The sequence below is a fragment of the Electrophorus electricus genome, chromosome 1 (assembly GCF_041902795.1).
Source record: "Electrophorus electricus isolate QZ-2024a chromosome 1, ASM4190279v1, whole genome shotgun sequence".
Taxonomy (NCBI): domain Eukaryota; kingdom Metazoa; phylum Chordata; class Actinopteri; order Gymnotiformes; family Gymnotidae; genus Electrophorus; species Electrophorus electricus.
The window spans coordinates 30,083,784-30,096,985 of record NC_137497.1 but is presented as its reverse complement, the minus strand read 5'-3'; the positions used below and the strand labels follow the sequence as shown (position 1 = coordinate 30,096,985).

Here is a 13,202-nt window from a genome sequence, read left to right as displayed (position 1 = left end):
CAACTTCAGCAGCTGTAAAATTGTTTTACAACATTTTTGGAAATGTATCCGACGTGAAGGGAACGCCGTAATGATTTCATGATTGTTTATTGTTTAGTTTCACACAGATTGACACACAAATTCATCAATAACACACGTAGAAATGGATCAGCTCTGAGTGACAGACGAACAGACGAATCACACGGCGATCGTCCTGTGATTCGACGATGAATGACGGTAAAATGTACTAAAAGTGTTACTCGATTGGGGGCGGGAGAGTCTTCTTTTAAGCGCAGACTGACTGCAGACTTTTATTTATCTCAAATAAACAATCAATCAGGGTCCATGTCCTTCCTGATAAAAATTGGAGTTGGGAGCATTCATTTATTCTGGCATACATTACAGACTTTAAAGTTTTTTTTCAGAATTGTCAAAAAATTATTTGTCAGTCGCATAGACGTAGTTTTGGGAGGGGACGGGGGACGTGTCATTTAGCCTCAGGTTATATCTTGGTGACAAGCCTAAGGTTACATTATTATGTAAAGATGATTTTATTATTTGTTTAGCTTTTTTTAGTACGTTAAAAGCACAGTAACCTTGGACAGTTTAAGCGTATAGGCCTAAATATCCGACGCATGACATAGCAAGCAGAGTGTGAGCATCGCACAGCATGGAAGGCAGGTGCTCGCGACCAAGATGCCTTTGTTGATGAGCTGAGAATGAGAACGTGCTGTGACACGTCACAATGTGTCCATAACCTGGAATGTGTGCGTCATAAGAACAGAGTATCATATGTAAGAATATTTTTTACTGTAACATTACACATTGAGGACTCTGTGTGATCGAAAGTGCAAGGAGGAAGAGTACGATGGTCAGGAAACCGGATTATAATGGTGAGGTGTTTTTTTTTTGTTTGTTTGTTTGTTTGTTTTTTCAGATATATCCATCCATATGCCAAAGATTTTATGAGAATCCCATACGCCATATGCAATGGTTAACAAAAAAACATTGTACAAAACTATCATGTACATTTCATGTTAAAATTATAATAGCTCTTACATACTTGCTAGGTCTACTTCATATTAAAAACATTCATGTAGTGTACGATCTGTAACTATGTATCAGATCAAAAGCATATGTGTACAGAAGGTGTCATAAAATATGTAACTGTATATAAAATGTGTTAGACAAAATATAGAGTACCAGTCAAAAGTTCAGACACACCTGACTGAATGTATGTTTTTCATAGGTTTAAACTCATTATATTCTATGTTCTCAGGGGAACCTTTCCCATATGAGCCTTTTTTCAGGGGACCAGTTAGCAAGAGGTGAGTCCTTAAATCTCTCAATGTTCCTCCCATTTACTCCTTCATATCAGTTACCTTTAGTAAACTATTTAAAGCACACACATCATGGATCACAGAATGTCTGTTATTAGCTCTATACAAGAAATATATGAAGGCCATAGATCTACTAAGACTTATTTGAAACTCATTTGACTTAGCTAAATAACTTTATTACATAATTGAAATGATACAAGTGTGTAGCAATACTTCTTGTTTTTCTTCAGGAGTTGTACAGACATTATCTGCTGTATGACTTTTGTGGCTGCCATTGTCAGCTATATGCTTATTGGCATCCTGGGTAAGAAACATTTCCAACTACACTTTCATGGAAAAATGATTATTCTGGGCTTATAAGAAAGGTCTTTTACACATGTATGGCTTGTGAGATATCCTTCTAACAGAGGTTCTAACACAGCTTTGTTGTATGGAGACCCTCGTCATGTCCTGTTGCCCCGGAATTCCACTGGGATGTTCTGTGGATCTGGAGTCAATTTGTAAGTCCCTCACATACTGGATTAGTATTTATGTCTTCACAGGAATACCAAAACAGCACACTCAGTATGTAAGGAACACTGTCAATATTCTCTCAAATGAGTAGAACTAGCATTACAGTGGAGCTGTGCAGGTTCAAATCATGTGGATACATTAAAGAGCAACAGTGCAAGATGGGTTAGATTTTAGGTTAAATATTTTCATGATTGGCAATTCACAGCAACAAGTGGACCCAATCAAATCACACATGTTTAATGATTGCCTCTAAAACAAAGGGTCCAAACTCAGGTCTAGGAGTGTCACAACACTACGGAGTTTATTGTTTACCCCAATCAAACTCACCCTAGAAGAAAGAACATTTAGGGGAGTAATGGTGTGACTACACCACTGAAGCCTGATACACATGCTCAAAAAACTGAATAAAAATTGTTTCTTTAATTGGCTAATATTCATGTGTCAAGCTGCATTTGTTTCCAGCATCCTCTTGTGTTTCAGTGACAAACCAAATGTCCTCTACTTTGACGTTCTGAAGTGTGCCAGAGCAACCACAGAAATGGATGCCACTCTAGAGGGTCTCCAGTGTCCAACCACTCAAGTGAGATTTCCACAAAGATTTCCTGTTGAAATTGTACAGAGGCTGAACACGTTTGAATGTAGCCTATTAGAAATCTGCACATGAGACTCATTTATTACAAAACAGTTTATTATGTAGTATGTGAATGCAAGTTTGTAAGTCTGGGGGCTTGGGTATCTTTTTGTTGCTTGGCTTAGGAGCCTTTTTCTGTATCATGCAATGAACAATGAAGTGTAGATATAAATATGAAAAGCAACACTGTGTTTAGCTGCTCAAATAAGATCTCCTTCACTCTGTGCGTTTGTGCATTGGCTTGCAGGTCTGTGTTAAAAAATGCCCTTCGGAGTTCTGGAAGTTGCCCCCAGAGGCGTATGCCCCAGATGCCCTACCTAAAGACTTCTTTCAGCAGCAGTATTGTGATCCTAGACTTGACCTTGCCCAAACCACAATGGTAAAACCTCACACTGCAAATGAGCAATGTAACCAACTTTATCGCTGGCAAATAAATCCTCACCACCCCCTTGACAGAACAGAATCTGTCATATCAGAAGTCTTTGCAATATGCAACCCTTTGTTCCAAGTAGATGGAATTAATTCATTGGTTAAGCCAATCACACATACATAGGATTCAGTATGTTAATGAGATTTTCACATGCATTTCTACTACAGAGTGTTCAAGACATCCTCAATCAAGAGCTTTGTCCGTATTTCTACACCCCAAGTAAACCAGGTACAGACAGCAGGATTACCTTTACAACTACCTGTCTATTTGTCCATCCTGTTTTGTAACAGTTTGACTATGCTATGCACTAAAACATAACCAAACCACCAGGACTGTGCATTTACCGCCATCATAAGTCAGTAGGTTTCATTTTTACAGTCATATTATTTTTCTGTTTCTCTGTGTCTCTCTCCCCTCAGCACTAGGGAAATGCCTGCCTAGCTTTGAACTACAGGACGTTCCTCCAGACTTCTCTCTCCCTGGATTCGCTTCCGTAGATGAAACAGTCAAGCACATAAAGAGTGCTATGGAGTAATCCTTCACACACACTCACACACACATATGCATGGATGGTTGGTGTTGATCTATAAGCTGCTTTTGCTGACCAGTATTTTTTGCTTGCAGCTCTCTTGTTTCAGGATTCAACTTTAAGTCAGTGGGGTTACGGATTTTTGAGGATTTTGCTACATCATGGTATTGGATATTAATGTAAGTTAGTTTTATACAAGATTGTATTACACCCAGACATTGTATAGTGTGTGTGTGTGTGTGTGTGTCTCTGTGTGTGTGTGTCTCTGTGTGTGTGTGTGTGTGTGTGTGTGTGTGTGTGTGTGTGTGTGTGTGTGTGTGTATATATATATATATACAGAAAGATTTCAGTTGATTTTCCTTCATCAATCTGCATAGAATACAATACTATATGCAATACAATACTACATATAATACTGGCCAGCGAGATCTAGGGAGACTGTTTGTGGTTTCAAACTTCTTCTATTGGAGAACGATGGAAGCTACTGTGATCTTGGGCAGTTTCCAAGCTGCAGAATATTTCTTGTAACCTTCCCCTGATCTGTGTCTTGACACAATTCTTGACACAATTCTCTGAACTTCATGACTTGGCTTTCACTCAGACACTATGAACTGTGAGTCCATAAACAGACAGATTTCTGCCTTCCCTGATTATGTTCAGTCAATTCAGTGAAGCACAGGTGAACCCTAATGAAGTTAAAAAAAAATTACAGGGACCATTGATAGAAGTAGGATTCAACAGAGCTCAATAAAAACTGTCTTAACAAAAGACCTCAATATGTATGTTAATGCAGTATTTCAGACTTTTATTTTAAATAAATGTACAAAACATTATAAAAACCAATGTTTGTTTTCTTGTTGAGGAGTATTTTATCTAGATTGATGAGGAAAAATAGTTAAATCAATTTTAAGATGAGTAATACACAACAAATTTGAAACTTTCTGTATGCATTTTAAGTAAATATTTTTCTCTCTCTCTCTCTCTCTCTCTCTCTCTCTCTCTCTCTCTCAGAGGTCTGGTGGTTGCTATGGTTGTTAGCCTCATGTTCCTCCTGCTTATGAGATATCTGATGTTCGTGCTACTGTTGGCTCTCATCGTGGGAGTGCTCGTAGCTGCAGCGTATGGTAAGCCTGTACAATACATGTTTTAACATACCTGCCATTAGCGACCAGCTCACTGGGTAATAATTAAGCCCTTCATGAATGGTCTCCTGCTGCACTGAAACAAGGAAAATACCAAATTACTGTGGATGGTTCTATGACTGGCACTGATTTGCTGCCCTATGGTGTATGAACTCTGCATGGGACCCTTAATTTTAAAGACAAATTGCAGGGGGTTAGATTAGTGAATGAGGATGTAAGCTGTCTACTCTGTCTTTCTCAGGTATCTACTACTGTTACCGGGAATATAACCACTACAGACACTCCAAACTCACCCTCGGTGACATTACTTATAATTCAGAATTCTCTGTCTACCTTCAAGTGAAAGAGACGTGGCTGTTCTTCTGTAAGGGCTATCAGATTTTCTCACAAGACATGTATTGACAGTATATAAAGTAGAAACAAACATGTTGTAAAGAAAGGAATTTTTCTAAGAATGGATGCATGGCTTTGCTTTATACTGTTGCTGTATGTGAATGATTTTTGTGTGTTTGTGTTTATGTGGCAGTGGTGAGCCTGTGTCTTTTGGAATTCGTAATTTTACTCTTCCTGACACATCGGGGGAGGAGAATATCTGTTGCATTGGCACTGATCAAAGAGTCCAACAGGTAGAGCTTTTTAGGCCTTCAGACACATAGGCGGTAGTAAATATATCCACTGCCAGCATTTCTTTAAACAAATGTCAGCCATCTGCTATGTCCTTCTTGTTTTTGTTGTTGTTGCTGTTGTTTATAAACAGAAAATCACCTTGGATACAAGAAACCCATTAACATTTTTCTTCAAATCAGTGCAGTCTCGGCATTCCTACATTATTACTCATATAAAGCCACTTTGCGGGGGCAGCCTGTATAAAGGCTCTCTTGTGCTCTTAAGGCTACATGAGGCCTTTTGTGCTCTGTGCTGTGTGTAGGGCGGTGAGTTGTGTGACGACCACACTGGCTTACCCCTTGGTGACGTTCCTGCTGGTGGTGATAAGCATGGCCTACTGGGGAATCACTAGCCTGTATCCTCTGCCACTTCCTCTTCTCACCTACCTTCACTTCCTGCTAACAAATCAAGGCAGTAACTGTATATCTGTCCTCGCCACTGAATTAGTGCTGTAGCTTGGATTGTATTGGTAGTTTGTTGTTGAAAATGTGCTTGTGTCAGTATTTTGTGTGTAGAGTGTGTGTGTTAGGCTGTGTCCTTGACCATTACTGCCCTCAGGTATTTGGCCACTTCAGTTGCTCCTGTATACCATGTCGCTGCTCTCAACTCCTCCATAGCCAACTGTAGTTCTATCACAGGCTCAGAGATTTGCATTCCCAAGGTCAGTCGCCTACACACACCCACACATGATATATCCAAGCTGTAATATTGTTCCCTTTCAAATATATAGTATAACATTCACATATCGCTATTTGCAGCTTCATACAGACATAATATGGTGAATGTATATGATATTCATATGATATTCATACTTCACAATGACTTATTTTAGATGCATTCAGATTACTGACATGTTCCAATAGCCTGGTAATGATTCATTTCACATCGCTTTCCTTTTATTTATACTGTTGTTGTTGTCTTCTTCTTGTTTCTTTTCAGGAATTCAGTGCTTCTCTCCATCCTGATTGTCCATCTGTGCGCTGTGTGTTTTTTAAATACGATGACACGGACTTGTTCTCAAGGATCGCACCCTACCTGCAGATCTATAATTTGCTGGCTTTCCTCTGGTGCGTGAACTTCATCATCGCCCTGGGCCAGTGTACACTAGCCGGTACCTTCGCATCCTTCTACTGGGCCTTCAGTAAACCAGCAGACATTCCCCCGTACCCTCTCTTACAAGCCTTCATCCGGACACTAGGGTACATAGCACTCGTGTTTCATCCCTGCTCCGTTCCGATTGCTTTGATATCAGCCACACCTGAAAGTACATTCCCTTGGTTTGGTGACTACTAACCTAGTACAGAGTCCTAACTGCTCCCCACCTCTAAAGTCTACTAAACTGCTTTTTTTCAAGGTGTCATGTCGGCTCTTTAGCATTGGGTGCTGTCATCCTTACCATATTCCAGGTCCCTCGGATGTTTCTGGAATATCTTGACCATAGGTTCAGAGGTAACAATATATATAAAACCTTCATGAACTTAGTCCTGCTTTCTCCTGTCTGTAACTGTAGTGTGACACAATTGTCTACTCCACAGACTGCCGGAATTTCTGTTGTCAGTTTGTGATGATGTCCCTCAAATGCTGCTTTTGGTTCCTGGATAAATTCCTCAAGTTCTTCCACAGAAACACCTATATCATGGTGTGTCTCATATCCAGCTGCACACAAAAAAATGATCGATGCTGAAATAACTGTTTTTATGTGTCTTCAGTGATCGGTTGTCTAGCGTTAGTATGAGTATTAGATAAAAACTAAATGAAAAACTGTATGGTGTATATTAGTATGATATGGTTTTTTTTCACTTTGTGGTAATAGCATCAAAGTATGTAATTGTGCCCATATGACTAGTGAAATTTACTGAGTGTACAATCTGACTCAACATGCTGTTTGTGGTTGATAATATACAGATTGCTATACATGGAAACAATTTCCATGTGTCTGGCAAGAATGCTTATATGCTCTTGAGGAGAAATATTAACCGGTAAGTCCTCAGACAGAGGAGATGTTTCGTACATATAATTGAACGTATGGGGTTGTGTGTGAATATGAATGATTTAATGTTGCTGTTGTGGAACAAATTACTTCCATTTCCTTGTTTTGAAGGCAAAAATATTAAATGGAGGAATTTATCAGTACATACTCATGTGAAAATAATTTGTATACATATTTTTAATATGAGTACCAATTGTTCTAGCTCAAGTTTAGCACGCTGTCTTTGACCATGTCCCTCTGTCCACAGGGTGGTGGTGTTGGACTGTGTTACAGACACACTGCTGTTTTCCGGCAAGGTGCTGGTGGTCGGATTACTGGGTGAGAAATACAGTGTGAAGTCATGTGTATGTTACCCATACTACACTTCATCACATTTAAAAGGTACAACACACTTTAAAAGGTAACTCACACACACACACACACACACACACACACACACACACACACACACACACAGAGACACACACACACACACACACACACACACACACACACACACACACACACACACTCATTCCAGCAGTTCATGACACTGGGCACACACAGTTGAAAGCTTGCATGGTCCAGTCCCTTTACTGCAGAGAGAGTAGAATTAAAAAAAACATTATTAGCTCACACTTCAGTCTTAAGCTACTATATATTCCAATCAACAGGACTACATTGTTTTCACTTCCTCTGTAATGTTTTTGTCTCCTCTAGTGGAGGATCTGGAGCGTAATGAGGGCACCATGCTGAGACCATACTACATGTCCGGGTCTCTGTGGCGAATCCTCAATAAGTCCTAAAGAGCCTTAAAAAAAGACAGCTTTCGACCACATCCTTTTCCACACTTTTCATAAATAAACCAAACAAGCATTTATGTTAGTCTTTTTTTGTTTGTTACTGTAAAACTGCTCAGCATTCTGATCGCTACTGTAATGTTCAGAAGACAGCTGACGGGGCCTCTATCAGGACTGATTTGGTTTTGACCAAACAGCAGACACACACTGGATGTTCTGGCAAACATTGAGTAGGAGTAAGCTTGTGCCTAAATTTGGGGTATATGAGAAGTTTTAGTTCTTTGCCAACTCCTGATTATGCATAAAAGATCACATTCCATGGTATGCTACGATATTATTTTTTTATTTCTGAGTATAATAGAGAGTATACAAACTAGTAAGAATGACTGAGCTAAATGCAAATGTTCTTACTTTATTAACTGAATACTATTTTATATATGAAATATGTGAACGTTTACAACATATAGAATACATTTATGATGTGATACAACAGTTCATAAAAAAACAATAAGAATATAAAATCCCAGAAATCTATTTTCCATTCTTTTTTCACACGTATGAAGTCATAAGCTTATCCACATGGCCCGTTATGACCAATACATGCACCATTCTGAACAGGCTTAGAGTAATTTTGATTTTCACATAATGCAATTTTTACAGAAGACAATGCCTTGAAAAAATATCCAGTTCAAATGGTTTATACAGACTGGTCTCAGCACTAAAAATGTACAGTACATCATTCATTACTTTCACTTTAAACCAATATATTTCATTTCTGGTTGGATTTTCTCTCATAAGGATTAATACCAATCAATTAAGACAGGTTTGCAATTAAAGACAAAGGTATAGTTGCCAGTAATAACTGGAACTTTAGAAGGGATCTAGGTCATTTGTATCACTGTAAAATATTTAACACAAAGATTTAGGACAGCTGGTGGTGTGTATCTAATTGTTAACATATACACTAGTACATCCACTAAAGCCTACCATAATGATATCAACACCAAATGCAACAAAGTCATTTTGTTTCCAATGCTGAAAATGGTAAATGAGAGTAAAACCAACAGAAAAATAGTTTTTGGCCTAGGCCAAACAAACGAGACATTACAATGAGCATGCCCCCCTTTAAAAGATTCACAGTAGAAATGTAAATATATGTATAATTTATTAATGTAACATAAAACAGCAATAAGAAAAATGCAAAAATACTATGGTGAAGGACATTGTGACAAAACCCCATGTGAATGCTTATCTTACAATCCTGTTTGGACAAGTTTGATCCTCAGTCTCTACCAGTGGTTAATTGTATCTTCTTACAAAAAAAAGGAACCTTATGGTCTGTAATGGATAGTCATTATATATATAAAACAATTACAATGCTGCAAAAAAAACAAATTGTCAGCAATATCAATGGCTAATTTAAATGACAATAAGGTAGAAACTGAATTATAAGAAGAAAGCCATATATTCATCTGTTTTGAAAGAATTCAAATAGTTAATATCACTGTGGCTAGTTGTACTGTGCACTAAGATATAGTTAGCTTCAGCTTGTGAATTGTATTTATAACTTGGATATGGCTGTGAACTTTAATTTCCAGCATGTAACACAAGTTTAAAATTTTACCCAGCATAAAGGTGTTTCCCTTCTGATCAGTTCACCTAAAATGAACAGAATCCAAATGTGCTAAAATGTGCTACCTAACCAACTATTGTGCTTTTCTAGATTCTCCATTTACTATCTGGATCACACCACACCTCATTTCAACATCTCTTCACCAGACTTACACACAGAGGTATTCTGCAGATGTCAGTGAAAGGAACTGGGTTTTGGATTTCTCTGGCCATAACTGACACCAAAACAAAATTAAATACTGATTATGGACAACATACATAAAATGACACAGTACAAAGTCTGATTTTGGTCCCACAGTAAATGTCATTGGTCACTGATGTTCAAAATATCAGTGAAAATCAAAGCAGTGTATATTTGGCAACACTGTAAAGCATTTGAGTAGGACTTTGTGTAGACAGCTTCGAATTATTGAGATGTAGTTCTGACGTAGTTGCTCTCTACATTATTTTTTTTTCTTTCACTGAAACATGTCTAACTGAAACATGTAAAAAAAAAATAATAATAAAAAAACTAAAAGTATTGAAGAATCAGGGCACTTAGTGTTGAATTTGCTGTGTCCAAATATGTTAGTTTGGCTACAAGGGACTTCACATTAGATTCAATTAGATGATACCACACACTTCAGGATATAGAAATTACTATATTTTGTAATATATTAATTATATTTCCTGATATTTTCCCAAATTAATCATTGTCATTTCTCTGTGTAACATGTCAAAGGCCTGCGCAGACTTTCCATTACATGTTTGAAGCTAAAACATTTTTAAATTACTTAACTACCACACCAATAAGTTACTTGGCATGTGCAGAAGAGAATAGCATGTCCTCAGTTACCAAGCATCTTAAGCCAACAGTATACAAGATTTCTGGTGCTATTACATACTGACAGTATGTGACAGCAGGTAAGAGGCACATTTTGGCACTTCAGATTTGGCATTTTAATTTTTTTGCTTGTCCACTGGATTTTTAAGTAATGAATATGTGAGGCACTTGTTGGGTCTGGACAGAACTGAGCATTTTTCTTTTATATTTGATGTTTTTCATGAAGAGTGGTTCAAGTGATTTGACATAATGCTAATTCAAGATATCTCTAAATACAGTTTGAGTAGACATAATGCTAATTCAAGACATCTGAAATTACAGTTTGAGTAGACATAATGCTAATTCAAAATATCGCTAAATACAGTTTGAGTAGACATAATGCAAATTCAATATATCTCTAATTAAAGTATGAGTAGACATAATGCTAATTCAAGATATCGCTAATTAGATTGAGTAGACATAATGCTAATTCAAGACATCTCTAATTATATTTTGACTGGTTATATTTTGACTAATTATATTTGGATATAAAAACATTAAATGGAGGAATTTAATAGTACATACTTATGTGAAAATAATTTGTATACATATTTTTAATATGAGTGCCAAGAAAGGGCTACTTTGATCAGTCATTTTTATGTGTTTCATTGTTCTAGCTCAAGTTTAGCACGCTGTCCTTGACCATGCCCCTCTGTCCACAGGGTGGTGGTGTTGGACTGTGTTACAGACACACTGCTGTTTTTCAGCATGGTGCTGGTGGTCGGATTAGTGGGTGAGAAATACAGTGTGAAGTCATGTGTATGTTACCCATACTACACTTCATCACATTTAAAAGGTACAACACACTTTAAAAGGTAACTCTGGGGGTTTTCTACATTCCCTGTAAGGTCTGCTGGCTTTCTTCTTCTTCTCTGGGAGAATCAGGCTGCCAGATGACAATTTCCAGATTCAGCTGCTGCATTACTACTGGTTGCCCGTTATCGTATGTATTGCCTCCACTGTCGGATAACCTCAGAACAAACTCAAGTGCTGACACTTGCTTCTGTGTGAGATCAAAACATCAGCATATTCAGTACACTGTATAAATGGTTCTTTCTTTAGATACCAAAGGGTTTAATGACAGCAATTGTAAAGTCACTTTGTAAATAACCAGGATTTACACATTTATTCTGTAGAGCAGTGCCTGTTATAGTACTGACGGCCCAGCGTGTATATCTACTACTGCTGTTTTTTAGACGGTGATGGCGGGAGCTTACTTGATCGCTCAGGGCTTCTTCAGTGTGTACAGCATGTGTGTGGACAGCCTTTTTCTCTGCTTCTGTAAGCTACACACACACACACACACACACACACACACACATACACTCATTCCACCAGTTCATGACACTGGGCACACAGTTGAAAGCTTGCATGGTCCAGTCCCTTTACTTCAGAGAGAGTAGAATTATAAAAAACATTATTAGCTCACATTTCAGTCTTAAGATACTATATATTCCAATCAACAGGACTACATTGTTTTCACTTCCTCTGTAATGTTTTTGTCTCCTCTAGTGGAGGATCTGGAGCGTAATGACGGCACCATGCTGAGACCATACTACATGTCCGGGTCTCTGTGGCGAATCCTCAATAAGTCCTAAAGAGCCTTAAAAAAAGACAGCTTTCGACCACATCCTTTTCCACACTTTTCATAAATAAACCAAACAAGCATTTATGTTAGTCTTTTTTTGTTTGTTGCTGTAAAACTGCTCAGCATTCTGATCGCTACTGTAATGTTCAGAAGACAGCTGACGGGGCCTCTTTCAGGACTGATTTGGTTTTGACCAAACAGCAGACACACACTGGATGTTCTGGCAAACATTGAGTAGGAGTAAGCTTGTGCCTAAATGTGGGGTATATGAGAAGTTTTAGTTCTTTGCCAACTCCTGATTATGCATAAAAGATCACATTCCATGGTATGCTATGATATTATTTTTTTATTTCTGCGTATAATAGAGAGTATACGAACTAGTAAGAATGACTGAGCTAAATGCAAATTTTCTTACTTTATTAACTGAATACTATTTTATATATGAAATATGTGAACGTTTACAACATATAGAATACATTTATGATGTGATACAACAGTTGATAAAAAAACAATAAGAATATAAAATCCCAGAAATCTATTTTCCTTTCTTTTTTCACACGTATGAAGTCATAAGCTCATCCACATGGCCCGTTATGACCAATACATGCACCATTCTGAACAGGCTTAGAGTAATTTTGATTTTCACACAATGCAATTTTTACAGAAGACAATGCCTTGAAAAAATGTCCAGTTCAAATGGTTTATACAGACTGGTTCTCAGCACTAAAAATGAACAGTACATCATTCATTACTTTCACTTTAAACCAATATATTTCATTTCTGGTTGGATTTTCTCTCATAAGGATTAATACCAATCAATTAAGACAGGTTTGCAATTAAAGACAAAGGTATAGTTGCCAGTAATAACTGGAACTTTAGAAGGAATCTAGGTCATTTGTATCACTGTAAAATATTTAACACAAAGATTTAGGACAGCTGGTGGTGTGCATCTAATTGTTAACATATACACTAGTGCATCCACTAAAGCCTACCATAATGATATCAACACCAAATGCAACAAAGTCATTTTGTTTCCAATGCTGAAAATGGTAAATGAGAGTAAAACCAACACAAAAATAGTTTTTGGCCTAGGCCAAACAAACGAGACATTACAATGGGCA

At 37.6% G+C, this 13,202-nt stretch overlaps 1 protein-coding gene across 1 annotated transcript; it reads left to right on the top strand.

Annotated features, from left to right (window-relative positions):
• Positions 1–206: 206 nt before the first annotated feature.
• LOC145659651 (choline transporter-like protein 4) lies at positions 207–12,165 on the top strand. Its single transcript, XM_081722395.1, has 15 exons — positions 207–216; positions 3,532–3,601; positions 4,434–4,546; positions 4,806–4,928; positions 5,091–5,190; positions 5,493–5,585; positions 5,789–5,891; positions 6,170–6,429; positions 6,585–6,679; positions 6,766–6,869; positions 7,136–7,209; positions 7,468–7,538; positions 11,342–11,436; positions 11,690–11,774; positions 12,006–12,165. The coding sequence occupies exons 1-15, from the start codon at positions 207–209 to the stop codon at positions 12,089–12,091; spliced, it is 1,482 nt and encodes a 493-aa protein (XP_081578521.1). The 3' UTR covers positions 12,092–12,165.
• Positions 12,166–13,202: the final 1,037 nt, after the last annotated feature.